At 54.8% G+C, this 27,219-nt stretch overlaps 1 protein-coding gene across 1 annotated transcript; it reads left to right on the top strand.

Moving 5' to 3' along the window:
- Nucleotides 1-8,790: 8,790 nt before the first annotated feature.
- Nucleotides 8,791-24,507, top strand: SELENON (selenoprotein N). The gene is made up of 12 exons (XM_066270063.1): nt 8,791-9,034; nt 9,666-9,783; nt 13,292-13,425; nt 16,739-16,951; nt 17,112-17,236; nt 17,752-17,889; nt 19,393-19,474; nt 19,928-20,116; nt 20,530-20,635; nt 21,639-21,751; nt 21,872-21,973; nt 22,800-24,507. Exons 1-12 carry the CDS (start codon nt 8,858-8,860, stop codon nt 22,968-22,970), a joined length of 1,668 nt encoding a protein of 555 aa, XP_066126160.1. The 5' UTR covers nt 8,791-8,857; the 3' UTR covers nt 22,971-24,507.
- Nucleotides 24,508-27,219: the final 2,712 nt, after the last annotated feature.

Genomic DNA, 27,219 nt, shown 5'->3' with positions numbered 1-27,219 from the left:
ACCTATGGCTCGCGAGCCAGACGTGGCTCTTTTGATGGCTGCATCTGGCTCGCAGACAAATCTTTAATAATAAAAAAAATAACGTTAAAAATATAAAACATTCTCATGTATTACAATCCATTCATTTCCTACCGCTCATGTTCATGGTTGTGGGTGGCTGGAGCCAATCACAGCTGTCCTCCCGGACAACACCAAATTTTTATTGGATAATGCCTAACATACACGGGTCATTGTATGGCTTTCATGGAATTACATTTTAAAATATGTGGCGTTCATGGCTCTCTCAGCCAAAAAGATTCCCGACCCCTGCCCTAGGGGATAAGACAGAACAGTGGGCTGAGCACCCCACAACACCACCACCATCAACACCCCCCGCCCTCGTGACCATTGCTGCTTCCCTGTGAGGCCGCCTGATCCATGGAGGCCCTTCTGCGGAGTGAGGAATGCGGGTCCCCACAGGGAGGTGAGTGCTTTTCCTCCCATCAACCCCCATCCTGTCACAGGATCATTGTGACCCCGTCTGCATGTTCAGCTGCTTTACTGTGGCTGTTACAAACCTGAGGAGCCGCTGGGGCACGGGGGTCCTAGGCCTCACCTCTCTGGGCCATCTTTTCCATCTAGCAGAGGGAAGGCCCTCTGCCTCACAAAGTTGCTGTCAGAGTGAGTGGGATACTGCTGGTGCCCTGGGAGTGTGGGGAGTGCTTCTTCCTGCTTCTGAGGGACAAGAACGCCGATGTTTCCAGCATGTTTCTTAAGCAGTCGGCAGAGCTAGAGGTGAACTGTCCCTGTAGCAGAAGCCTTGAACCTAGCAAATCACTTCACTCCAGCAAGTATGGCTCTGGCGACACACCTGTGCCCACTTTTTTTTTAAAAAAAGGAAGCAGCCTGACCAGGCGGTGGCGCAGTGGATAGAGCGTTGGACTGGGATGCTGAGGACCCAGGTTTGAGACCCCGAGGTCACCAGCTTGAGTGCGGGCTCATCTGGTTTGACCAAATAAGCTCACCAGCGCCCTGGCCGGTTGGCTCAGCGGTAGAGCGTCGGCATGGCGTGTGGGGGACCAGGGTTCGATTCCCGGCCAGGGCACATAGGAGAAGCGCCCATTTGCTTCCCCCCCCCCCCCCCCGCCTCCTTCCTCTCTGTCTCTCTCTTCCCCTCCCGCAGCCAAGGCTCCATTGGAGCAAGGATGGCCCGGGCGCTGGGGATGGCTCCTTGGCCTCTGCCCCAGGGGCTGGAGTGGCTCTGGTCGCAGCAGAGCGACGCCCCGGAGGGGCAGAGCATCGCCCCCTGGTGGGCAGAGCATCGCCCCTGGTGGGCGTGCCGGGTGGATCCCGGTCGGGCGCATGTGGGAGTCTGTCTCTCCCCGTTTCCAGCTTCAGAAAAATACTTAAAAAAAAAAAAAAAAAAAAAAAAGCTCACCAGCTTGGACCCAAGGTTGCTGGCTCAAGCAAGGGGTTACTCGGTCTGCTGAAGGCCCACGGTCAAGGCACATATGAGAAAGCAATCAATGAACAACTAAGGTGTCACAATGCGCAACGAAAAACTAATGATTGATGCTTCTCATCTCTCTGTTCCTGTCTGTCTGTCCCTGTCTTTCCCTCACTCTGACTCTCTCTCTGTCTCTGTAAAATAAATAAATTTTAAAAAAAAATTTAAAAGAAAGGAAGCAGAAAACCTCATTACACGAACATTGTAGAAAGGTTAGGAGGTCAAAATAAGCTTAAAGAAAAATCATACACTCTCCAACCCTACAGGATGGATTCTGTATATTTTTCTGTGAATGTACAGAGTACATTTTTTGCAAATATGGTATCATACTATGCATCCTGTTTTGTTTTGTGTTTTTTGTTTTTTTTTATTCATTTTAGAAAGAAGAGAGAGAGAGAGAAGGGGGGAGGAGCAGGAAGCATCAACTCCCATATGTGCCTTGACCAGGCAAGCCCAGGGTTTCGAACCGGCGACCTCAGAATTTCCAGGTCGACGCTTTATCCACTGCGCCACCACAGGTCAGGCTATGCATCCTGTTTTATTATAATCTGCTTCTGGACTAAACTATGTATTATGAACATCTTTCCATGTCAAATATACATTTATCTCATTGCTGTACCTGGTTGCATAGCATTCCACCATATGCCGTATCAGGCTTCGTGGGTCTAAGCCCCTATTGCTGGGTTGGGTTTGTGTCCGTTTGGGCTGTTAGCTACCTATAGAAACCAACTGTGTCTGACTTAAGCAATAATAATAATAATATACTGAAATGCCTTGGGGTGGCTCATAAAATCTCAAGAGAATGAACAGCCAGACCTCAAGAAGGACTAGGAAGAGGATCTGGCCAGGGATCCAGGCTGCAAGAACCAGAGGGCAGCCTCCCCAGGCACCGCCACCAGGACAGGTGAAGCCAAGTGTTTCTAGATCCTACTGTTTCCCTTCAAGGACATGAGCTTCCTTCCAACTGGCCTTGCCTAAGTCATGTGCTCCCAGCCAAGGGAGGGCAGGCCATCTTGACAGGAGAAAAAAAATGAGGTTTGCTACCAAAATAAGGGACCCGCCTGCTGTCTACACGAAAATAGCAGGAGAGTTTGCAGGTGTTGTTTTGATGTTTGGGGGATTATCAAGAGTTCTGAGAGCATGCCTGACCATTCCTCTTTCCCTCCTGTCCAGCTCCTTAGAATAAACGCCTGGAACATCTCCCTACTACAGAGACACTTCGAAGTCCTCCAAGGCCCCAGGCTCCCTGCGAGGCCCATGTCGCCATCCTCCTCTCCTCCCCAGCTCCTCGTCTTCTGCTTTATTGCCAGGAGCAAATTGTAAAAACGAATATTTTAAATTTCATCCTCCAGGAGGGCCCTTGCAGAGGAAGAAATATTATCCTTCAGGCAAATTAACTCCATTCCAGATATGAAAATAAGTAAGGCCCAGGGTAGGCTGAAAGAGAAGAATTCAAGAATGAGTCACCCTCACTGAGGCAGAATCCACGCTCTGGACCCAGGCCCTGAGCAGTTCCCTCCTTCCCACCGCGATCAGCATGCTGGTGGGCTCATTTAAGCCTCTTCTTTGCCCTCGCTGTGGATGGAACTGCCTTTAGCACCTGTTTTCTTCATTGAACGACTTGAGGCTGGTTCCTTCCCAGAAAGCTTTGTGAGCACCTGGCTCTAGGCACGGAGGCCTGTGGAGTATCATACCCCTGGGAAGAGGGGGACACGGCCCTTTTCCAGATGCCTCTCTTTAAATGACTGTGTGTGTTTGTTTGTTCATACTGGTTTAATGCACCATATTGCGTCTTTGGCAAGTTAAAAAAAGCCAAATGCATTGGAAAGAAAAGCAAAAATAGAAAATCTGACTTAAAGGCAGCCTCCCTGAGATCCCAAGTATGATTCTCTGTTCTGTTCCCTTTGCTTTGGGGAGGTGACCCTCTGTGGTTTGAGAAGGTGCTGCAGATGGGAAATGGGCCGGCTCCCCCAGCTCACCCCCGGAGGGTCTGTCCTTGAAAACACACTCGTTTGATCATGTGACACGGAGAGGCTCAGCCCTCAATGACTAATGCTTAATCACACAGTACTAGGGAGAGAGGGGCGCTGATGCTTTTTATTTTATATCTAAAAATATCTGTTTGGTTTCCTACATTTATGAAAATATTTTGATCCCACTCAGCCTGTCTCTTAATTCAGAGCTTCTCTACCTAGAATGTGCACCCAAACCACCTGGGGATCTTGTTAACATGCAGGTTTATATTCAGTGAGTCTGGAATGGAGCCCAAGGTTCTGCATTTCTAACAAGCTCCCAGGAGATGATGGCGCTGCGGGTCCTAGGGCCACACTCTGTGAACGGCCTCAGTGAGCGGCCACTCCTTTGGTTCCTGCCTTTCTGTCCAGCCCTGGAGTTGGAGCCTCTCCAGACTAGAGTAAAAGAACTTGGGTATTGAAATGGCATCTACAGGTCCCTTGTCTGCAGAGGGAGCGACCTCGAAACAGATGTGTCTATTACCTGTGCCAGTAGCTCCCTCTCCCCCAGGGCAGTCAGGATAAAAAGGAGCAGGCTTGCTGGTGGCTTGGCACAAAACTGTACAGTAGAACTTTCTGAGACAATGGGGATGTTCTATATCCGTACCGTCCAATTGGGTGGCCATATGTGGGTGTTCAGCACTTAAAATCTGGCAAGTATGGGCTCTGGCTGGGTGACTCAGTGGTAGAATGTCAGCCTGGCGTGTGGAAATACCAAGTTCGATTCCCAGCCAGGGCACACAGGAGAAGTGCCCATCTGCTTCTCCATCCCTCCTCCTCTCCTTTCTTTCTCTCTCTCTCTCTCATCCCCTCCCGCAGCCAAGGATCCATTGGAGCAAAGTTGGCCCAGGCGCTAAAGATGGCTCTATGGCCTCTGCCTCAGGCGCTAAAATAGCTCCAGTTGCAAGAGAGCAATGCCCCAGACCAGCAGAGCATCGCCCCCTAGTGGCCTTGCAGGATGGATCCCAGGCAGGCATATGCGGGAATTTGTCTCTCTGTCTACCCACTTCTCACTTCAGAAAAATACAATAAATAAATAAATAAATAAATAAATAAATATCTGGCAAGTGTGATTGAGGAATGAAATATTTAATTGTTTCTTTTTTTTTTTTTTTTTTTGTATTTTTCTGAAGCTGGAAACGGGGAGAGACAGTCAGACAGACTCCCGCATGTGTCTGACCGGGATCCACCCGGCACGCCCACCAGGGGCTACGCTCTGCCCACCAGGGGGCGATGCTCTGCTCCTCTGGGGCGTCGCTCTGCCACGACCAGAGCCACTCTAGCGCCTGGGGCAGAGGCCAAGGAGCCATCCCCAGCGCCCGGGCCATCTTTGCTGCAGTGGAGCCTTGGCTGCGGGAGGGGAAGAGAGAGACAGGAAGGAGGGGGGGTGGAGAAGCAAATGGGCGCTTCTCCTATGTGCCCTGGCCGGGAATCGAACCTGGGTCCCCTGCACACCAGTCCGATGCTCTACCGCTGAGCCAACCAGCCAAGGCCTAAGGCTTAGTTTTAAGCTAATTGTTTCATTTTAATTAAATACAAATAGTCATGTGTGTTTCCTGGTCACTGTTTTGGACAGTGCAGTCTTAGAACTTAGAAAGCCTGTCCTCTGCTCACTGACTCCCTGACCCTTCACCAGCTGCATCATTACAAAAATAGTCTCAGCCCAATACATATTGTGCTGGGACTCAAGGATTCCCTTGAACATACCTGGTTATGTTTATACTCAGCCCAGCCTCTGACTGTTTTCTGCAAAAACCTCTGGCTTTTATTTTGTTTTGTTTTTTTTCTCACTCACTGTTTATCTGCAGATCGCTATGCATTAATTAGGTCAGGCTGACAATGAGAAAGGCAGACAGGACAGAGAGAACAAGCGCAGGTTGAAACCAAGTCGATCTGGGATCAGCTCTGCCATGCCCTTACCCTGGGCTGTGTGACCTTGGGCAAAGCCCTTGCTCTCTTGGAACCCTAGTCTGTGGGAAGGGAAAGTGATGTTAAGGGTTAATTAAGCTCAGCCTCCCCCCTTAGGAACTCAATACATATGGTGATGAGTGTTATTATGTGGATGCTCTTTGTAAACTATAAAGCCTTGCAGAAATGTGAGGCAAAACACTGCTGTCAAAATCCTTTTTTAAAAACAAAATGCTCTGAAACTTGGAGGGAACTACATCAACCAGACCCAGGAGACAGACCAAGCTCTCAAAGCAATAAATCTGAACATTTTATGCCTTTTGCACTGAGCAAGCATCTTGCCATTAGCCCTGAATCTACGAAATTGGGAAATTGGGAAGAAGATTTGTTGACTGTCCAAGGGCTTCCAGGGACCGGCCTTGCCTTTGGGGATGCTCAGGCAGGGGTGGAGGATCGAAGGAAGATGCTGAGAGTTTGTCCAGGAATCGGGAAGAGCGGTATCTTTGTTTTGGGGGGTGTTGAAGGTCCAATTCATATTTCCTCTTCTCGGAGTATGGAGTCCTGATGAATCCCACAGGCAGAGATTAAAAGAGAAAACCAAGGCTCAGAGAGGCCTGCTTAGGTCTAAAAGCTGCTCGTGGCCTCTGGGCAGCTCTTTGGAAGCCCAGAGCTGACATCTTCCCAGAGCTGAGTCCTAAGGTTGATCCTGTTCCCAGGGGCTCACTGACCTGAATCGCCTTGTAAACCGTCCCCTCCCCCGCAGCCTGCTGAGTTTTGAGAGAGGCACCCTTCCCAATCCCAGCATCACACCTCTCCAGCCCTGAGCCCAGAGACCAATGGGGTGTCTGTATCTTTAACAAAAGGTAAATGTGATAAAGAAAAGTAATCTGTTTAAAGAAAACTTCCCTCATTTATTTTCCAGGGGCCTTGGCTCATCAATCTTCCCCTCCTAACCTGCTTTGTGCTCTGTTAGCTTTGCTTGCTTTTCTAATGGCATCTGCCTTATGCTGGGTGTCCCCAAACATTAATGGTAATGAGTTGGAAGTGGCACAGTTGGAAGTCTTTGGAAACCAACACCAGATGTCAGGCCCTCCGTGGGTGTCGCTGAGGGTGTGGGGCCAGAGCGCTGAGTAAGGGCTGGGTCCAGGGCCCACAACTCCTAGTCCCTGGGAGCACCAAGTGCCAAGTCCTGTGTGGGAGCTGGGAAGCCAGGCCCTGCCTGCATGGTGCTGTCATTGGTGCTGTCATGCTGGTTCCCCATGAAGGACTGATGTGGTAGTAGAGGCAAGCCCCAGCCTCACACAGTCAGTTGGGTCATCCTCTGAGAGGCGAGCATGGCCAGAGATTGGAACTCAGATAAACCTAGTAGGTGCCAGAACTCAGGCTCCTTAATTTTGTTTTTTTTAATTTTTTTTAAAGAGACCTTAGCTATCTTTTATTTTATTTTTATTATTATTTTTTCTTTACAGAGACAGAGAGATAGAGAGAGAGAGAGATAGGGACAGACAGACAGAACGGAGAGAGATGAGAAGCATCAATCAATAGTTTTTCCTTGCGACATTTTAGTTGTTCATTGATTGCTCTCTCATATGTGCCTTGACCGTGGGCCTTCAGCAAACGGAGTAACCCCTTGCTCAAGCCAGCGACCTTGGGTCCAAGCTGGTGAGCTTTTTGCTCAAGCCAGATGAGCCCACGCTCAAGCTGGCGACCTCGGGGTCTCGAACCTGGGTCCTCTGCATCCCAGTTTGATGCTCTATCCACTGCGCCACCGCCTGGTCAGGCAGGCTCCTTAATTTTAAAACGAGGCAAGTAGCCTGACCTGTGGTGGCACAGTGGATAAAGCATCGACCTGGAAATGCTGAGGTTGCCGGTTCGAAACCCTGGGTTTGCCTGGTCAAGGCACATATGGAGTTGATGCTTCCTGCTTCTCCCCCACTTCTCTCTCTTTCTCTCTCTCCTTTCTAAAATTAATAAATAAAATAAAAAAAAATTAAAAAAAAAACCGAGGCAAGTAATCCTCACCTCAATGGGTGGCTCAAGAACAAAATGAGTTCATGTAAAGCACCCAACATCAAGCCCAGGGCACAGTGGGTGCTCAGTATCTGTTAAATCCCTCTAACACCCCAAACGTGACCCGTGCAGGAGCACTGGGATGGGCAGTGATCTCCCAGGACGGCCCTGCTGCTCCCCGGGGCTCAGGGTTCATCCAGAGGCTTCAGGAGCTGCTGCTCTCTCCTGGAGAAGTACAAACAGAGCCTCCCCACCTTCCTGGGGACCTTGACACAAAAACAGAAGACAGCTCCAGTGAAATCAGGGACCTGCGAACTTGACAGGAAAATATACTGCTCACAAAAATTAGGGGATATTTCAAAATTAATATGTAGCTATAAAATATCCCCTAATTTTCGTGAGCAGTATATTTTCTCAATCTCCACCCACTTCCATTCCCTAGGTCCTTTTCCCAAACATGCCAAATGTTCTCCAGGAAAAATCACACCTGTGGTGATGCCAGGCCCAGCAGAGCAGAGTAGCCAGTGACTGACAGCCCAGCCCCACTAGGAAAGGTTTTCCTCCGCACCACACCCCACAGACTGGCTTCTTGACTTCTCCTTGCAGGTGAGGAAAGCCTGGCCCTGGCCGGTGAGGGTTTCAGGCCTGCGCCGCCTACCTGTGTGTGCTTTGAACAGGTAGTTCTCTGTCTCTGATACAATTGCAGAGGTGGCCTTCCAGCTGTACCATGAAGAGAATAGGCGTTCAACTTTGCAATTTTTCTTTTCTAGCTGACTGAACACATTTTAGAAACAGGTGGGATAAGGGTGGAGAGTGGGGTGCCCATCTGCTGCTGTTGGACGGGCAGTGCCAGCGGAGGTGGACGAGGCTTGGCAGCCCATGGCCACTCCCCAGTAAGCTCGGGGATGTGCGTGTCCTCCCCACCCTCCGCCCCAACCCTCCCTTCTCTGGGTCCTCAGCCTGGAATCGCTACCTCCTCCGCCAGCAAGATGGGATGCGGGCGCCTGGTTTCGCTCTGGGAAACTGAAGTGCAGGAACCCAGAGGCCAAAAAGGACGGGCCTGAGAATGGCAGGGTTGCAGGGAGTCCTGGCATCCTTTTATTGACTCGCTCAGCACCTACTGACGCCACCGTGTGCTCAGACACGGCGCCAGGCGCTGGAGTAGACATGCGGCCACAACACACCGCCCCCTAGGGCCGCGGCGACCCAGCCCGAAGCCGCCCGCCCCGCCCCGCCCCCCGGCCCCGCCCCATGACCCGCCCCCGGTCCCGCCCCCGCCTCCCCTCCGGCCCGCTCCGCCCGTCCCGCCCCCCGGACCCGCCCCGCCCCCGCCTTCCCCCCGGACCCGCCCCGCCCCCGCCTCCCCCCCGGCACGCCCCGCCGCCCGCTGCTCTGTCCCAGCCTCCCGGAGCCGCCGCCGAGCCGCCGCCGAGCCACCGCTATGGGCCGGCCCGGGCCGGACGAGCGCGGGACCTCCGACTCCGCCGCGCCGCCCGCGCCCCCGCCGCGCTGTGCTCGCGCCCTGGCGCTGCTCGGGGCCCTGCTCGCAGCCGCCGCGGCAGCCGTCGCCGCCCGGGCCTACGCCCGCTACACCGAGGCCCAGGCGGCCGCGCGGCAGGTCCGGGCGGCGGGCGCGGGGGACGGGAGCCTTGGGGTGGGGGCGCCGGGCGGGCGCGGCGAGACTCGCAGAGGGTCCGGGCCCCGGGGTCGGGGGGCGGCGGGGCGGGGGCGAGCAGGGCAGTGAGTCCGCTCGGAGGGGGGAACCCGGAGGGATGAGTTGGGGTCGGGGTGGGGATGGAAGGGCGGCCTCGAGGGGGATGGGGAGGGCGGCATGGAAGCGAGGGGAAAGAGGGTACCAGGGTCGAGCAGACTTTGAAGGACGGAAGGGGAGGTGAGGCAGGGGCTGAGACAAACTGCTGCGGGACAGTCCACGGGACGGTGGACTGCAGACAAGGCACAGAGTGAAGCGGGGACCCAGAGAATCTGGAAGAGGGGCTGAAGGCATTGGGACAGCAGAGAGGGGAGACAGGAGGGGACAGTGGGTCTGTGAGCAGGGGGGGAATGGGGATGGGGCCAGATAGAAGGGACTGGGACAGAGATAGTGGATGAGGCAAGGAGTAAAGTTGGGACCAGAGAAGGGGGACTGGGGCCCTGGGGCGGTGACATTTGAACAGATGGACCAAGCGGTGGTGAGAGAACTCAGGAAGATGGTATCCAACTGGTGTTCAGCTGGCCCCTTCCTCAAGCAGGAGTCTGCGCTGAAGGCCCTGGGGACAGAAGGCCTCTTTCTCTTCGCCTCCTTGGACACAGACCAGGATTCGTACATCAGCCCTGAGGAGTTCAGGCCCATCGTGGAGAAGCTGACAGGTACCAGGAGAGGCTGGGGACTGGGGAGGAGAGAGCCCAGGCACCTTCCTCTGCTTCTTGGCTGCTGTGTCTGCTCTGAGCAGAAGGGCCATCTGGAGTAGAGAGGAGATTGTGGGTCCTGGCAGCCCTGGGGTCCTCCTGGCTCTGATGCCTTCTAGCTGCTGGTTTGAGCAAGCTGCTTCAGCGCGCCGCGTACACACACACACACACACACACACACACACACATTCTCTCTCTCTCTCTCTCTCTCTCTCTCCAGTCTGTACTACTCACATGTGAATAATTCTAGTTAACTGTTCCTGACCACTTCCTCAGGGCCAGACATTACTTTAATACTTCATGTGAATTCTCCCTTTAATCTTTGCGGTGCCCTGTGAGACTGACTCTGCCCTGACCCCCATGTCTATAGGGGGACTGAGGCACAGGAAGCTTCACTGACTTGCCCAAGCTAGAAGGTACTGAGCTAGGATCATCTGGCCCCAGTTCCTGCCCCAGCTCCCAGGTTGCAGGGTTAGAGGGAGTATCTGCAAAGCGGCTGAGAAGCAGTAGATAGTCAGTGGGAGCTATTCCAGTCATTTTACTAAATGTGAAACTCCCTTTGGTGCTATCAGATTCCTGTCACATCCTCACTATCCATTTTTGCCTCCGTGTCATCAGTATTGTTCTTTTTAAAATAAAGAGGAAGGCCTGAAATACCTAATGAATTATGAAGTGCTTCAGTCACCCCCTCACCACCACTCCAACCCCTGTATCTATTTCTTGTGACATTTCTTGAACTTCTGATCCTGGGCACCTCCTTGTCACCCAAGTTGCCCAGTGTAAGGAGGTCAGTTGACGGGAAAGGCAAGAAGAGCTGTCAGCTGCTCTCTGGTGAATAAGCACCAGAGCCTGGTGATGAGCTTTCTGGGTCTCGGGATGGGTTGGGTAGGTCCCTCACTAGCAGGCCCAGTGACCTGTGGTCACTGCCAGAGGGGGAGGGTCAGATGCAAAATGCTATCGGGACAGACGTGTCAGGGTCCAGGGGCAGTCAGTTCTGTAGTGAACACAGACAGGCAGGTGACCAGGTCAGCTCCATGTGGATTGGTTCTGACCTCTTAATTTGGACACACTTCTCCAAGTATCCATGCAGCCACCTCGTCTTTTTTTATGGCCAGTGAGCAGGAGTCCCCTCATAGTGACCTATTGGCCAAACTTGCTGGGTTTGGGGGCCTTTTAAATTTTTACATTAATCTTTTCCTCCATTGGAAAAATAGCCCTTCCCTCCCTTACCTCTGAGGCTACTGGGAAGACAAAACTAGACCAAGTTCTAGGGAAACAAAAACAAAACTAAAAACGCTAACTCTAAGCAGCAAAAAGAGGCAGTCTCTTTAGTTGGTACAGTTATGAATGTTTAATTTTCTGCTTTATCCTTAAAAGTTTTACAAATAGTATAAAATAAGCATGTTACTTAAAAGTCAGGAAATAAAACTTTTTGTTTGTTTGTTTTTGTATTTTTCCGAAGTTAGAAACGGGGAGGCAGAGAGACAGACTCCTGCATGCGCCCTTCCGGGATCTACCCGGCATGCCCACCAGGGGGCGATGCTCTGCCCATCTGGGGCTTTGCTCCCTTGCAACTGGGGCTATTTTAGCGCCTGAGGCGGAGGCCATGGAGCCATCCTCAGCACCCAGGCCAACCCTGCTCCAATGGAGCCTTGGCTGCGGGAGAGGAAGAGAGAGACAGAGAAGAAGGAGAGGGGGAGGGGTGGAGAAGCAGATGGGTGCTTCTCCTGTGTGCCCAGGCTGGGAGTGGAACCTGAAACATCTATACCCTGGGCCAAAGCTCTACCATTGAGCCAGCCAGCCAAGGCCAATAAAACATTTTATTAAAAAAAAACCAAAGGGCCATAAAATGCTGGGAGTAATTATTAATAATTATCTGTGACCACAGTAAAATAAAGAAATAAGCAGGCAGACTAATAACTTAGTACATGCCGACTGGTCCCTTCCTCTGAGGTTCCAGATGGCGGTTTGGGGAAGACTTGCTGCATTGATTTACAAATGCAGAAATAACAGTGTCTTTAGGACTAGGATTGGCATCAAGATTGTAGCCCCTGAAGATTCTGACTCAGTAGGTCTGAGATGGGTAGTGGGCATCTGTAGTCTAAAAGGCATCCTGAGTGACTCTGATGATCCTGGTTAAGAACTACTTCAAATACAGCCAGGCAGTCTGTTAGCAAATGTCAAGCATGGTCTCTGAGCCACAGACCTGCCCCTGGGAGGAGGCACATGTGACAAGACCCACCGCTGCTTCCATTAGCAGTATTGTGGGGCCCTTTTGGAATAGGCTTTGTTCTTCCCTAAACCTTCATCGACTCCCTCCCTTGAAAGATTACAGACGTGGCACATCTCCGAGCAGGAGGAGGTCTGAGCGGTGACACTCAGCCGCTGCCTGTCCAGCCCTCCATACACAGACGGAAACGACACCACCCAGGAATCGGGGAGAAGCGAGCCTCCTCACTCCCAAACCAGTGCTCTTTCTGTGACACCAAAGACGGCCTGATTCCGTTTCTTGCTTCATTCATTGCTCTGAGTCCTGCGATTGAGTGCCTCTCCGAGCAGTGTTTGTTTCTTCATGAGACACCATGACAGCACGGGCTCCATTGCTCATGTAGGAAAACCAGAGAGGCTGAGCAATTTGCCCCCAAGTGGTCCAGGAAATGGAGCCAACCTCAACTTGGAGCTCAGCTGTGTTCTCTCTCAGCCCCAGGAAACAGTTTCTCTGTTTGGTATTGGGATCCTAGCAGCTGGGGGAAGCAGGTGCCTGCCCACATGCCACCTTTGGTGAGCCCAGCACTGAATTCATCTGGGGCTCAGTTTGGAGAACAAAGGGAAGGGTGAGTGAGAATGGCCTTTCTGCACCAGCTGGGCCTGGTGGAGTGAGCGCAGGGTGGAGTCAGAACTAGCCAGAGCCCCACCTCCTGGCTGCCTGCTGCTGCAATCTCTGGTAATAGTGATGCAGTTAAAGTTCGTTATAGGTTTACCCCTCACCAGGCCTGGTGCCAACACTACGTGGATTATCTCATTTAATCCTCGTAACAAGCCACTGGCCGGCCATCACACAGCTGGTGAGGGGTAGGGCTGGGATTTGAACCTAGGTCATCTGATTCATGAGCCTTTGAGGAAGTTGAGGCTCTGAGATCTTAACTTCCCCAGGAGAGTGTCATGATTAACTATGGGTTTGGAGTAAAACAGGCCTGGGTTTGAATCCTGACTCCCTCACTACCTAGCTGTGTGACCTTGGGGAAATGATATCTCTCTGAGCCTCCAATTTCTCATTCATAAAACGGGAGTTGATAGTAATATTATCTGCCTCACCCAGGCAATTCGGAAACTAAAATGTGATACATACTGGTTATTACTTGGGCAGTTGTTAACTGTTACCTGCCAGCTCCGAGCCGGGCTCCCTTAGTCACTGGCCAGAGTGGATGCCCAAGGGCAGGGCCCCTCTCCAGTGATCTGTGTCTCATAGGGTCAACTCCTGCCGTCAGCTATGAGGAGGAGGAGCTGCCCCCAGACCCCAGCGAGGAGACGCTCACCATAGAAGCCCAATTCCAGCCTCTGCTTCCGGAGTCCATGACCAAGAGCAAAGATGGGTTCTTAGGGGTGAGTTGGGGTGGGGCAAGGGGGTCCCCACAGGCGGGACCATAGACAGGAGGACCACCTGTGTGCACTCACCACCAGAGAACGGGGCGATGTTCATCCTTCCCTTCCTTTATCAGCTGCCCTCTGTGTACCCCGTGTGCCAGGCCTTCGGGTCCAGCAGTGGGTGCGATGCCATCCCTGCTGTCCACACAGTCAGATGGGGGAGGCGGGAGGAATAAGCATGAGCCTCTAACCCAGACCTGGGATCTGGGATGGCTTCCTGGGGGAGTGACATGTGGCAGAGATTGCAGGAGGAGGAGGAGGGCTTAGCCGTGAGGCAGGGAAGGACAGAGCTGGTGGGAGGGAAGGGCGAGTGCACAGGGACTGTGATGATGCAGCCGCCGCTTAGAATAATTACTCTCTGCAAGCCCGCCACTTCCCTGCAGGCAGTGCAGTGCGTTTGCTGAGGCCAGGCCTGGGTCCCCACACTTATGTATCTCCAGACCCCTACCACGATGCTCAGCATCTGACAGGTGCTCTACAGAGCAGCGATATTTCAGACCTGAGGTTCTGTCCCTAGCAGGAGTCATGGGGTGGCGAGGGCACCTGACCAATGCTTTGCTAACCAGCCCCGACCCAAGAACCTATGGACAAGGGCTCAAGCCCACCACAGGACCTAAGCACCGCAGACCCTGCCCGCCCCTCCCCCGCTCTCCCCACCTCCCCTCAGCCTGCTCTGTTCCAGCCACTCCAGATGCCCAGGCTTCCTGCCAGCCCTGAGTCTTCTCTGTGCTGCTCCCCCAGCCAGGAGTAACTTTTCTCCAGGCCCAGGCCAGTCAACCGAGGCCACGGGGCACGTGGGACACGCGCCTGGGCATCCCGGTCAGTAGGGCTGAAAGAAAAGTTGCCAGACCAAGAAAGGCCTCGGTTGCCTGACTTTGGCCTTCATTCTGCAGCAGCAAAACACCGTAGCAGACTTTTTTATTTTTTGTATTTTTCTGAAGTTGGAAATGAGGAGGCAGTCAGACAGACTCCCGCATGCGCCCGACCGGGATCCATCTGGCATGCCCACCAGGGGGTGACGCTCTACCCATCTGGGGCTTCGATCTGTTGCGACCAGAGCCAGTCTAGCGCCTGAGGCAGAGGCCACAGAGCCATCCCCAGCGCCCGGGCCATCTTTGCTCCAGTGGAGCCTTGGCTGTGGGAGGGGAAGAGAGAGACAGAGAGGAAGGAGAGGGGGAGGGGTGGAGAAGCAGATGGGCGCTTCTCCTGTGTGCCGTGGCCGGGAATCGAACCTGGGACTTCCGAACGCCAGGCCGATGCTCTACCACTGAGCCAACTGGCCAGGGCCTGTAGCAGACTTTTTTTTTTTTTTTTTTTTTGCATTTTTCTGAAGCTGGAAACGGAGAGACAGTCAGACAGACTCCCGCATGCGCCCGACCGGGATCCACCCGGCACGCCCACCAGGGGCGATGCTCTGCCCACCAGGGGGCGATGCTCTGCCCATCCTGGGCGTCGCCATGTTGCGACCAGAGCCACTCTAGCGCCTAGGGCAGAGGCCACAGAGCCATTCCCAGCGCCCGGGCCATCTTTGCTCCAGTGGAGCCTTGGCTGCGGGAGGGGAAGAGAGAGACAGAGAGGAAGGCGCGGCGGAGGGGTGGAGAAGCAAATGGGCGCTTCTCCTATGTGCCCTGGCCGGGAATCGAACCCGGGTCCTCCACACGCTAGGCCAACGCTCTACCGCTGAGCCAACCGGCCAGGGCCCCTGTAGCAGACTTTTAAATAGGAGAGTTCCCTGATCACATCTATGCTTTCAGGATGCAGCTGGTGCCGGCTGGGAGGCAAGATGAGGTCCTGGGAGGGGGAGGGGGCAGGCAGGGAGGCAGTGGTGTTGGAGGGAGGACAGCCTGGACCATGAGCCCTGGAGGAGGCAGGGCCAGGCTGCTAGTGGAAAGTGACAGGGAGGAGTCAGATGACTCGGGCTTCTGGCTGGTGACCAGGTGCATGATGGTGGTTGCCCCATGGGGACTGAAGGTGGAGCTGGAATGAGGGCAGTTTGGACAAGTTGAAGTTAAGGTACTCGGGGTGTCAGGGAGAGAGTCCAGTGCGTGGTGTGAAACAGGTCTTACCTTCCAAGGAGAGCTCTGGGTGGACGGGTTTGGTGGTGATGAGCCTGCAGTTGGGGTTGAAGCTGTGTGAACAAATGAGCTCTGTACAGAGCAGTGCGAACCTGTGCTGCGGGGGCAGGGGCAGGGGCAGGGGCAGCACCCCCAGCCTGGCCCGTCATGGAGGCCATTCTCCTGCAGGGGGCCTCACCAGTCTTGTGAGTGGGGCCCAGCTTCATGAGGAACCCAGCAGGCGTGAGGGACCCAGCAGGCAGGCAGCTCTGTCTGGCCCTATATAATCAGCACTGCTTTGAAAACCTGCCTGTTGTGTCCACCTCCCTGAAAGCTCCCTCCCTGTCCCTTCCCACCTCCACTTCCCACTGAGCCTGGGCCCCCAGCCCATTGCCACTGCCAGGCATCGCGGTGAGGAAGGGACAGGGCACCTGCTGCTGTCAAAGACAGGCAGCTCCCTGGTGGCTGAGCGCCCTGGAGGGCTGTCAGGCACTCGCTGTCATGGGGCTGATGCCCCAGTGGGAAGGGACTCTGTCCTGTAGCTCAGAAGGGCAGGGAGGAGCCACGGAAGGTGGTATTTTTCAGGGGACCTGAATGCTCCAGGTCCCACCCCACTCCGGGCAGGTGTGCAGAGCGGCTGCACTCTCTGCCCCTCGGACTCCCCTGCCCATCAGAGCATCGGAGAGAAGTGAGGCGGGCGCCCAGCCAGTCTGACCCGGGCCCTCTCTGGGGGTGCCTTTCCCCTTCTCTGTGGTCTCATCCTTGACCCTGGAGGTGTCACAGGAAAGGTGGTTACTGCCTCCCTCCTCAGACTTAACTCCAAACCCAAGCTCTGGCCTTACCAGTGGGACATTCACCTCCTCAGGGAGGAGGAGACTTGGAGGAGGGACCAGAGGGTGGAAAGCGAGGGGAGTGGAAAGGGTAAGGAAGGCCCCACCTAACCCGTCCCAGTCCTGGGTGGCCCTTCAGCTCCCTCAGCTCCCGCCCTCTAGTGAGCTCTGGCCTTTGGCCTGGGCACTGCTTCTGGGCAGGGGCCCAGGAGGTGTGATGAGCCTCCACTCTGGCAGGACTGTGCCTGTGGCCATCACCAGGACAGGGGCCTCCCCTAGCTTATGGGCTAGCTCAGGGCTAAAGGGAGACTTCCTCCCACTTATGGGACAGGGGGCCCCCAAAGTGGGGTTCTCAGTGCCCCAGAGCTTTGGCTTTTCCTGCCCCAGGTCTCCCGCCTGGCCCTGGCTGGCCTCCGCAACTGGACGTCCGCAGCCTCGCCAAGTGCGCTGTTTGCCGCCCGCCACTTCCGGCCTTTCCTTCCCCCTGGGGGCCAGGTGGAGCTGGGCCAGCCCTGGTGGATCATCCCCAGTGAGCTGAGCGTCTTCACCGGCTATTTGTCCAACAACCGCTTCTACCCACCACCACCCAAGGGCAAGGAGGTGAGGGCAGCCCTGGGCAAGCCCTGGGCCCTGCACCCCAGCCCCAGCCCAGCATGCCACTCCCTGTCTGCACCTGGACCCCCATGACAGGCCTACCTCACCTGCTGTCCGCCTCCCTCTGGACCCACCTCCAGCCTGGGTCCCACTGCCCTTCCCCCAGGTCATCATCCACCGGCTCCTGAGCATGTTCCACCCGCGGCCCTTCGTCAAGACCCGCTTTGCCCCTCAGGGGGCAGTTGCTTGCCTGACCGCCATCAGTGACTTCTACTACACTGTGATGTTCCGGTGAGCGGTCCCTGGCACCAGCCCTGGCCTGGGGCCCCAGGGCAACACGGAAGGGCACAGCAGGGGAGGCAGGCCTGGCTCGATGTCCCCATCCACCACCTACCACCCTGTGCCCTTGGGTTCTCTGAGCCCTGCAAGGATCAGGATGGTGGTGACTTCCTCCTAGGAGGAAGAGAAAAGGCACAGAGCGTGCTTAGCACAGGGCGAGTGGCCGTGATTGTCATCTGCACAGAAGAGGGGTGTATAGAGCTTTGAAGCTGGGTCACACACACCCTCGAGTGACTACGAGAACTCAGAGGAGGGTCAGACAAGGCTTCCGAAGGCAGCGTGTGAGCCAGGCACTGATTGCAGTGCTTGGAGGCCGTGCCTTCTTCCTGCCCCGTGCACTCCCCCTCCCCCGCCCAGCCCTGTCTCCCTCACAGAAGTCCGGCCCTGCTCCTAGGCTTTGGGACAGATGCGGGAGGGTGGGCTCTGCCTCAGCGGGGCCTGCTCCCAGCTGGGCTCCTTCTCCCCAGGATCCATGCCGAGTTCCAGCTCAGCGAGCCGCCTGACTTCCCCTTCTGGTTCTCGCCTGCCCAGTTCACCGGCCACATCGTCCTCTCCAAAGATGCCACCCACATCCGCGACTTCCGGCTCTTCGTGCCCAACCACAGGTGGGAGCTTTGGCCCACGCACCGGCTCCAGGGTCAGAAGCAGGTGCCCAGAGGCTCTGTCCTTTCTTTGCTTCCCAGAGTGGCCTCTCTCGGGAGAGGCCTGGGTGCTCTCTTGGGAGGGACCTGGAGCTGGGGGTTGGGGGGCAGCTTGAAGCAGGTTGAGGAGGGTCATTTCATCATCCAACAAGTATGTCCCAGGTTCTGCCTGGGCCTGGCCCACCAACTCTGTGCCCAGGACCCAATGCAGCAGCAGCAGACCCTCCTCAAAGCTGGAGCCTTCCACCCTCATAATGCTGATCCGTAACCACAGCCTGCTCTGCGTCCCTAGGGGGAGGCCAGCAGGTGGGCAGGGACCTGGCTGGCTGGGGTCTAGAAAAGCTCAGAGGAAGGGTCATCTAAACAGAGACCTGGATGGGGGGGGGGGTAAGGAGGGTTTAGCCAGACAGAGGCCTGAGGGCAGGCAGGCCCTCCACTGCCTCCAGTTGCTACCTCTGGACCTCAGGGGGGCTTCTGGGATGGCTCTGTGCCAGCCCCTGCCTACCTACCTGCCTGACTGGCTCCAAGCCAGCTCATCAGGGATGCAGGGGAACTGGAGACCCTGGCTTCAAGTCTCCTAATTCCTAAGGGGCCACTTAGTGACTGTACAGGGAGAAGACCTGGGCTGTGAGCAGGGAGGCCTAGAGTTCATTTTCAGCCGTAGCACCAGCGGGCTGCATTGTGGACAAGGCCTTGGCCCTCTCTGGGCCTCAGTTTCCTCATTTTCTAGCCAGGAGGCTGACAGGAGTGAGGGGATGGTTGCGATAACCTGGGAAGAGTAAGTTGCTCCCTGGACCAGAGTGGTTTCCAGTCTCTCCTTTTCCTCCTCCTCCCTCCACTCAGGCTCCTGTGCACCATGGGCTCAGCCCAGGTCACATTGGCCTCCTCCCCAGGTGGAAGGGGGCAGAGCAGGTTGGGGGAGTCCTGGACTGTATGAAACAGGAGAGGTGCAAATGACCAGAACCAGGCCACAGGGATTGCTGACCCCCTCTGAGGGTGCCCAGCTCACTCCGCCCAAAGTGGTGATTGTCAGTCCTGGGGCGCCCCCATGTGGCAGATCTGCAGATGGCACCTGGTCGGGCTAGACTTCCTGCTGGGGAACAGGGCCAGGTTTTCACACCTGCTCCCCTGTGTCCTGGGGGATGCACTGATGGTTTCTGCCTGGGAGGGCCCAGGGCAGTACAGGAGTTGTGGATGTGACAGCCCTTTGAAAACCGGGAAGGCTGGGCCAGTGGACCGTGGTGTGGTTGCAGTGCCTTGAGAGGAGCAGCCCGGGGAGAAGAAAGAGCCCAGGCTCTGCAGTCATGGGCCCAGCAGCTCTGAGACCTTGAGTTCAGCTTGCCAAGCCACAGTAGCCACATCTGTTAAATGGGGACAGCTGTGTACTTTCAGCAAGATAATGTCTGACATATGGTTCATGAGCCTTGTTGATGGTGTTCTACCCTGGCCATCCTCTCCTGTCCCTAGGTCTCTGAATGTGGACATGGAGTGGCTGTACGGGGCCAGTGAGAGCAGCAATATGGAGGTGGACATCGGCTACGTCCCTCAGGTGAGCGCAAAGATGGTCCCACCCAGCTAGGAAGGCGAGGCTCAGCAGAGGCTCTGTCACAGCCTCTCAGCGTGGCTGCAGGCAGGGCCCAGCTGGCTAGGGGCCTCGGGGCGGTCCACGGTGCAGGACAGAGCTCCTGGCAGGCTGAGGACGGCTATCCCCAAAGCAGAATTCTGGGGAGCCACCTGTTTCTGCACACAGAACCCAGCATCTGCCACAGCCCTCGGACAGCTCTCCGTGGAAGGAGCCCTGGCTGGACGCTAGCTCTGTCCCTGGACCCTGCTCTGCCCCAGGCTCACTGCATAGCCTTGACCAGCCCTCCCTTTCCCAGGGCCGTCTCCCACACCTGCAGGGAGTGGGGTATCTTTGAGGGTCTCTCAGGACACCTTGAGAATTTTGTCCATCTCTGAGACACCCCTCACTGATATCATCCCTCGCCGCCCTCCTGCCTAGATGGAGCTGAAGGCCACAGGCCCCTCCATCCCGTCCGTGATCCTGGACGAGGACGGTAACGCCATCAACAGCCGCCTGCCCTCAGGGGAGCCGCTCCAGTTCGTGTTTGAGGAGATCGAGTGGCAGCAGGAGCTGAGCTGGGAGGAGGCCGCCCGGCGCCTAGAGGTGGCCATGTACCCCTTCAAGAAGGTGAGGGCGGGCTCCAGGCCTGTGGGGCCAGGGCTGGGCTCTGGGCGCCGCGGGTGGGCACAGGGCGCTAGGCCGTGCACAGGGCTTGCTGCCGAGGCTGTCCTGCAGGACCCAGTGTTGCCAGGGCAGCCTCCTCTGCCACTGGAACTCAGAGGAGGCATCCTCCATCCCAGCAACACCTTTCACACACCCGGACACACGAACACTTTACATACTGCACTCACATGCATATACTGTACACATACACGTACATGCTACACACACATACACTATATACACTACACATAGAGGTGCATGCTATACATACTACACATGCATACGTACACCTACTACACACACATACACATCACACACTCAGTCCCTGAATGGGGCCCTGGCTGCACACTAGCTTCTCTGTCTTGGCTTGGCCCCAGGTCACCTACCTGCCATTCACCGAGGCCTTCGACCAAGCCAAGGCCAAGAACAAGCTGGTGCACTCGATCCTGCTGTGGGGGGCCCTGGATGACCAGTCCTGCTGAGGTGAGGGTGAGCCGGCCAGTCCAAGGGGAGAGCGGGGGGGGGGGGGGGGGACACGCCTTGCCTGTAGGGCTAACGGCTTCTCCTATTGGAGCGTGAGGGGCTTGGAGTGAGGGCTTGGGAGGTTTCTGTGCTGAGCTCAGAGGAAGCTGCCGGAAAAAGAGCCCAACTCAGCCATTTTCAGCTTAGCAATCCTAGCCAAGTGACTTCCCCTCCCTGAGCCTCAGTTTTCTCAACAGTAAAGGGGAGGGGCTCATATATCTCCCAGAGCTGTGAGAAATGGATGTGAAAGTGCCTGTTCTCCATAAAGTGTGGCACACAAGTGAGATAAAAAAATAGTGCCAGAGGCTGGGCATGCATTCATTCACATATTCAGAAAATTCACTGAAGGCCTGCTGGGTGCAAAATCTTTGGGTCAGACAGTGGATACAAAGATGAGTAAAACAACGAGTCTGTCCTCATCCAGTCAGTCAGCAAACATGCGGGGCGCCTCTGTGCCACACCATAGGCTGGCTGCGTGCTGGGAGTCTTGCAACGAGAGAGTCAACGTGACCCTTGTCCTTGGGGAGCGCATGGTGTGGTGCAGACAGCAGACACTGAGTAACCATGTACAAGCATGATATTACACAAGACAGGGTCCCAAGTGGCATGAGGGTGTGTAATTGGGGGTGTCAGAAGAGGCTTAGACAAAGTGACATTTAAGATAAACTGAAGGATGAGTAGGAGTGACAGGAGGAAGAATGTTTTAGATAAAAGAACAGTCTGTGCAAAGGTCCTGAGACACAAAGGTTTGTGGATTCAAGACTAAAAGCCCCTGGGTAGGGCTCCCCCCAATCTCCGCCTGGGTTTCAGTATGTTATTGATGTGAATTGCCGCACCCATTTATTCAGCACCTACATACTCTTGGAACTTAATTCACCCAAGTCCAGAAGGGTTCCTGCTAATTGAAACCCAGTAAGACATTTGGGGTGCCTCACTCTTTCTGGCCTTGCCTCTCTCTGAACAGGCTCAGGGCGGACTCTCCGGGAGACAGTCCTGGAAAGTTCGCCCATTCTTGCCCTCCTCAATGAGAGCTTTATTAGCACCTGGTCCCTGGTGAAGGAGCTGGAGGACCTGAAGGTGAGTGGAGGGTGGGTGGGGACAGCCCCTTGGGAATGGGTGGGGACAGCCCCTTGGGAACAGCCCCTAGGATAATGCTGGGAGCCGAGGCATCAGGAGTGCGCCCAACTGTCCCCACAGAACCACCAGGAGAACCCGTCCCACAAGAAACTGGCTGACCTGCACCTGGAGAAGTACAGCTTCCCTGTGGAGATGATGATCTGTCTGCCCAATGGCACCGTGGTAGGTCTCCCCCACCACCACACACCAACACTGTGCACAGGAAACAGCCAATCGGGGGCACAGACTCTCAGACCTCATCAGGCCTCGGGTCTGCCTCCAACAGTCCTGAGTGGTCTCCGAGCCAGTCTGAGCCTCAGTTTTCACATCTGTGAAATAGGAATTCTGATGCCGGTCTGCCCGTCTTGTGCAGGTGTCAGGGCGCTCCTGTGAGAAGGGGCGCCTCAACGCAGCTTGGGGGCTGGAAAGCGGTAGGCGCATTGTAGAGGCAGAGTGGAGTCAGCCCTGGGGTGGCCGGAGGGATGGGCCAGGCCTTGCGACAGGTAGAGAGGGCTCCCTAGCTCTCCCTGAGGCCTTTACTCCAACATATTCTCCAGTTGGGTTCTCACAGCAGCTTTGGGAGCTAGATGATTACAAATACCCATTTTACAAACAAGGAAACTGAGGCTCCAAAAGTCCAGAGACTTGGTGAGAGCAGCACAAGTAAGAAGTGTAGGAGGGAGTGGGGAGGTGAGGGGAGTGGGGAGGTCAGGGTCACGGGAGCAGGGCAGTGGGGGCTGGGTGAGGGGAAGGTGAACTAAAGGGTGCTGGTCTACCCCTAGTGACGAGGGCGTGCACTGTGCTCAGGGGCCCCCGTGTGAGCAAAGGCAGGGGAGGGAGCGGCCCGGCCGGGCTTGGGTTCCGGCAGGGTCCTGCCCGTCTGCCGTCCGCCTCGGTGAGGACAGTTGAGGCCCGAGAGTGGCCCCTTCTCCCAAGAGAGGCCGAGCAGCCGGAGCAGAGGGCCTCCGAGCCCAGCTGGGCCTTGCGTCTCACGCAGCCTTTCTCCAAGGTCCACCACATCAACGCCAACTACTTCCTGGACATCACTTCCATGAAGCCTGAGGACGTCGAGAACAACGTCTTCAGCTTCTCGCCCACCTTTGAAGACCCGTCCACGGCCACGTACATGCAGTTCCTGAAGGAGGGCCTCCGGCGCGGCCTGCCCCTCCTGCAGCCCTAGCGCGCCTGCCAGCGGGGCCGTGGGGGGCCAGGCCGCCAGCAGTGATGAACAGGCCCCTCGGCCCCAGGGCCAGAGTGGTCCTCGCACATTTCCAACAGCAAGCATTCCCACTCCCTCCTCTCCCTGGCTGCCTGTGAGCTCGGAAGGCAGCTAAGGGTGGCTGTCCTAGCTTTGCATCTGTTACTGGGCATTGACAAGTGGGTGCCTGGGCCCTCGAGGAATCTGGGGTCATTTTACTGGACACCACCCTCTCAGGCACATAGTCCGGGCCCTGCTGGGGTGAAGAATAGGGAAAAGTTGGTGCTAGGAAAACAGGGTTACCCCTTTCTCCTTTTGGGAACATCTCCTTGTTTTTCCAAAAGGAACATCAAGAATTCTTGACATGAGGTTGGTGTCCGAGAAGTATTCTGTGGACAGCCCTAACTGTCCTCCTGTGTCTGGTGTCCCCAGTAGGTCAATATCAGCTGGCAACAGCCATCTGGAGGCTCGAGGCAGAACCCCCCTTCAGAAGAGGAAAGGACACAGTACCCCAGACCTTGGCTCCCAGACCAGTCTATCTGATCTAACGACAGTACCACCAAACCTGTTGGGGGACTTGCTGGAGGCCTGCAGTCTGGGAAGCTTTACTGTGAAGCAGGCTGCTGCCCTTAGCAAGGGGGCCCACTGAGGGCTCTCTGAGGGCCAGACCCAAGGCCCTGCAGCACAGGGTCCAGTAGGACTGCTGGAGCCAGAACCCTGGTACTGCCTCCTGCCCAAGACCTCAGCTCACAGAAGTGTGGCCCCGCTGAACAGCAGCCTCCCCCAGAGCCCACACTGCACGGCCCCAGGGCAGCCCAGACCAGCTCATCCACCAGAGGTGGCTGTTGACCCTCCTTGGCCACTCTCAGAGCCTTGGTTCATGTCCCAAGCCACTGACCAGAGCCAGTCTCTTTTTTATATATGCATAAAAGTGTTTTTATGTGAACTTTCTCACAATTTGTAGGTATTTTTGATAACCCCAGCACTAAGAAGGAAGAGGTAAAGGCTTCCTGCAGCAGCTGCCTCATGACGGCTGCACCTGAAATCCCAGATGGGTCCAGCTTGATGTCTTTGCAGTGGCATTGATGGGAAGGAATATTCCTCTTTTCCTTCTAGTTTTTTAAAAACAGTCCTCAGAGGGTTACTGTATCCTTGCTCTCCACTCAGGCCCATGAGGGCCCCTAGGGCTTTCCATTAAGGCCTTGGAGCCAAGCCTGCTCCCACCCCCAGCCCCGCTCCAGAGGGGCTCACGGGAAGGGAGAGGAAACAGACGTTTCCTCAGACACGCCCAGGCTTCCAGGCTGAGCCCCCGCCTGAGCCCCTGCCTGCGCGGCCATGTCCACCCTGAGCCTTCTCTGTCTGAGGCACTTTAAGATTACATGTCTTTCCTCATTTAATCCTCACAACAAGCCTGTGAGGCACATATTAACTATTCCCATTTTGCAGATGAAGAAGCAGTTTCAAGGAAATAACTTGCCCAAAGTCACTCAGTGGTGGAGTTGAGATTCAGCCTGAGTCTGTATTGTGGGGTGTTTTGTTTTGCATTGCACTCCTACCTCTCTCCTTTGCCTGTTTTCACTGAGGTTAAAAAAAAAAAAAGCCTTTCAGACCAAAATGTTTCATTCCTCTCTGCTCTCCAGACCAAATGAGGCGTGAGCCAGCAAGCTAAGCTCAGTTCTTTATGTCCTGGGAGGCATGCTTCCTGCCCTTTACAGGAGGGCGGTCCGAAGCCTTTCTCAGTGCTTCCAAACATGGGTGACAGTAAGGTTCTGATTGCTTGGGCTTTCTGCGTCCTCATCAGATGCCTGTACCTGACGCCCATGTGCCTCGAAGGTGCTATGGTGGGGCAGGGTCCCCAGCTGCCCTTTTGTCACACCTCTGCCCCTTCCTTCACCTGTCCCCACCATGTCCTGTAATAAAGTTGGAGAGACAGAGGTGGTTCGAAGTGCCTTTCCTTTGGGTGGGATGATCACTTGTCCTTGATCTGAATCTGTAGGATTGGCTTGCCAGATGGGCCAGGGAGTATGGCTGCAATGCCTTTGGGGATTGTAAGGTCGGTGGGCAATGGGGACAGGTCACGTGAGGAACCAGACCCGGGAACTCTGGCTGGAACCGCCCACACCCTTGCAGGCCACAAGAAACTTCCCAGGAGTCCTTTGGAAAAGAGCGACTGTCCATCAGCCAGTGAGAGTTCCCCATGTCATATCAACTCGCCTCCACCTTAGACGACCCTTTATCCCCCACGTGGTTTCGTCCATGCAACTTCTCTGGCCCCCTTTCACGGACCAGAGAACTTTGTCGGGCGGAATGCGTTGTACTAAATAAAGCTTTTGCTATTCCACACTTCGTGGCTACGCCCTTCCTTCTTCCTTGGCAGGGAAAAATACAGGGACTATCTTATCTGTCACCAGAGGGGCTGAGTGACTTTCTTAAAATAATTTTGTGATGGCTTGACCTGTGGTGGCACAGTAAGTGGAATATCAACCTGGAATGCTAAGGTCACCTGTTCAAAACCCTGGGCTTGCCCAGTCAAGGTACGTACAATAAGCGATCAATGAACAATTAAAGTGAAGCAACTCAAGAGCTGATACTTCTCGTTTCTCCCTACCCCATAAAAAAATTAATAAAATATTTTTTAAAAAAATAATTTTGTGCCTGACCAGGTGGTGGCACACTGGATAGAGCGTCAGATTGAGACATGGAGGAACCAGATTCAAAACCCCAAGGTTGCCAGCTTATGTGCGGGCTCAACAGTTTGAGCACAGGGTTGATGGCTTGAGTGTGGGATTATAGACATGACCCCATGGTCGCTGACTTGAGCCCAAGGTTGCTGGCTTGAGCAAGGGATCACTCGCTCTGCTGTAGCCCCCTGTCAAGGAACATATGAGAAAGCAATCATTGGACAACTAAGGTGCCACAATGAAGAATTGATGCTTGTCATCTCTCTCCCTGTTTGTCTGTCTCTAGCTGTCCTCTCTCTGTCGAAAAAATAATTTTATGATGGACCTCATAGTGGAGCTTACTATATATGATTAGAATCTGAAGTCAAACCCATTGTCTTATAAGCAAGCACAGATCAAGACAGCTTAGGTAATTGTTTGTTTTTTTTTTGAGGGAGTGCTCTTCAGAAAAATCCTGTAAAAACAAACATTGATCAGGGATAGAGTCAAAGCCCAGCCTTGGCCTGGTCACGGGGAAAGGACTCTGGAACTTAAACCACACCACTGAGCTGAACCAGACTTTGAAACCTTTATTGCGCAGTCACTGGCTATCCTCCCAGGATAGGGCCTGCATTCTTCCTTCTGCAAGGGCAATTTTCCAGAAAAAGGGGCAGCCAACACAGCAGCTGGAGAAGGGATTCACCGGCAGAGTAAAGGGGATCTGGGTGGGGCACCAGGGCAGCATCCACCACATCCAGGAAAGACAGTGTGTATTTGCGAGATTTGCCATTGCCCAGGAGAGTGAAATCAATGATTAAGCAAGTTTGCTGTCTTGGGAAAAGGGCCAGACCTGGAAGTCAACACCATTTGATATATGATGGGTCTTGGGAACAACCTCTGAGACCTCTGGCCAGGACCTGCTACATAATTTGCGGGATCCAGTGCAAAATGAAAATGCAGAGCCCCTAGTTTAAAAAAAAGAAATGAATTTCAAGAAGCAACAACAGAACATTATGCTCTCAAGGAGTCCTGACCTGAGAGGCCCTATGTGACTGGCCTATGCCTGGCAGCAGGGACTTTCAGGATTGAGACCAAAAAACTGCAACCTGGGAGCCAGGCACAGCCACCTGCTGAGGTCAGAGGAGGGCATGTGGCCCAGGTCTGCATGCCATGGAGACCAGGAATGGAAGGGCTTGAGCACAGAGGGCGTGGGTGGGTGGCCTTGGAAAGAATGTGGGAATCTGGGTGGTTCTCTTTCCCAATGCCTCTGGGATCTACCCTAGACATCTGATTAACCAAGTCACTGAAAATACTGTGTGTGTGTGTGTGTGTGTGAGATAATACATCAAGGCTAACAAAGGAGAAAGCTACAAAGCGCTGGAGGGCAGGAGTTAGAGAAGCCCATTCTTCCTGAGAGAAGGCTGAAGGGGCTCAAGCTTGGCTGGTAAGTTTGAACTGTGAAGGGGACTACCGCGATATGCTAGGCAAGCTCTGCGGCCGAAGGACCTGGAACGCTGGGTTCTCGAGTTTGCAGTCGGTTGGGGATAGCAGACACCATACAATTTGGGGGC

The sequence above is a fragment of the Saccopteryx bilineata genome, chromosome 3 (assembly GCF_036850765.1).
Source record: "Saccopteryx bilineata isolate mSacBil1 chromosome 3, mSacBil1_pri_phased_curated, whole genome shotgun sequence".
In the NCBI taxonomy this organism is placed as follows: domain Eukaryota; kingdom Metazoa; phylum Chordata; class Mammalia; order Chiroptera; family Emballonuridae; genus Saccopteryx; species Saccopteryx bilineata.
This window is presented reverse-complemented; position numbering and strand designations above follow the sequence as displayed.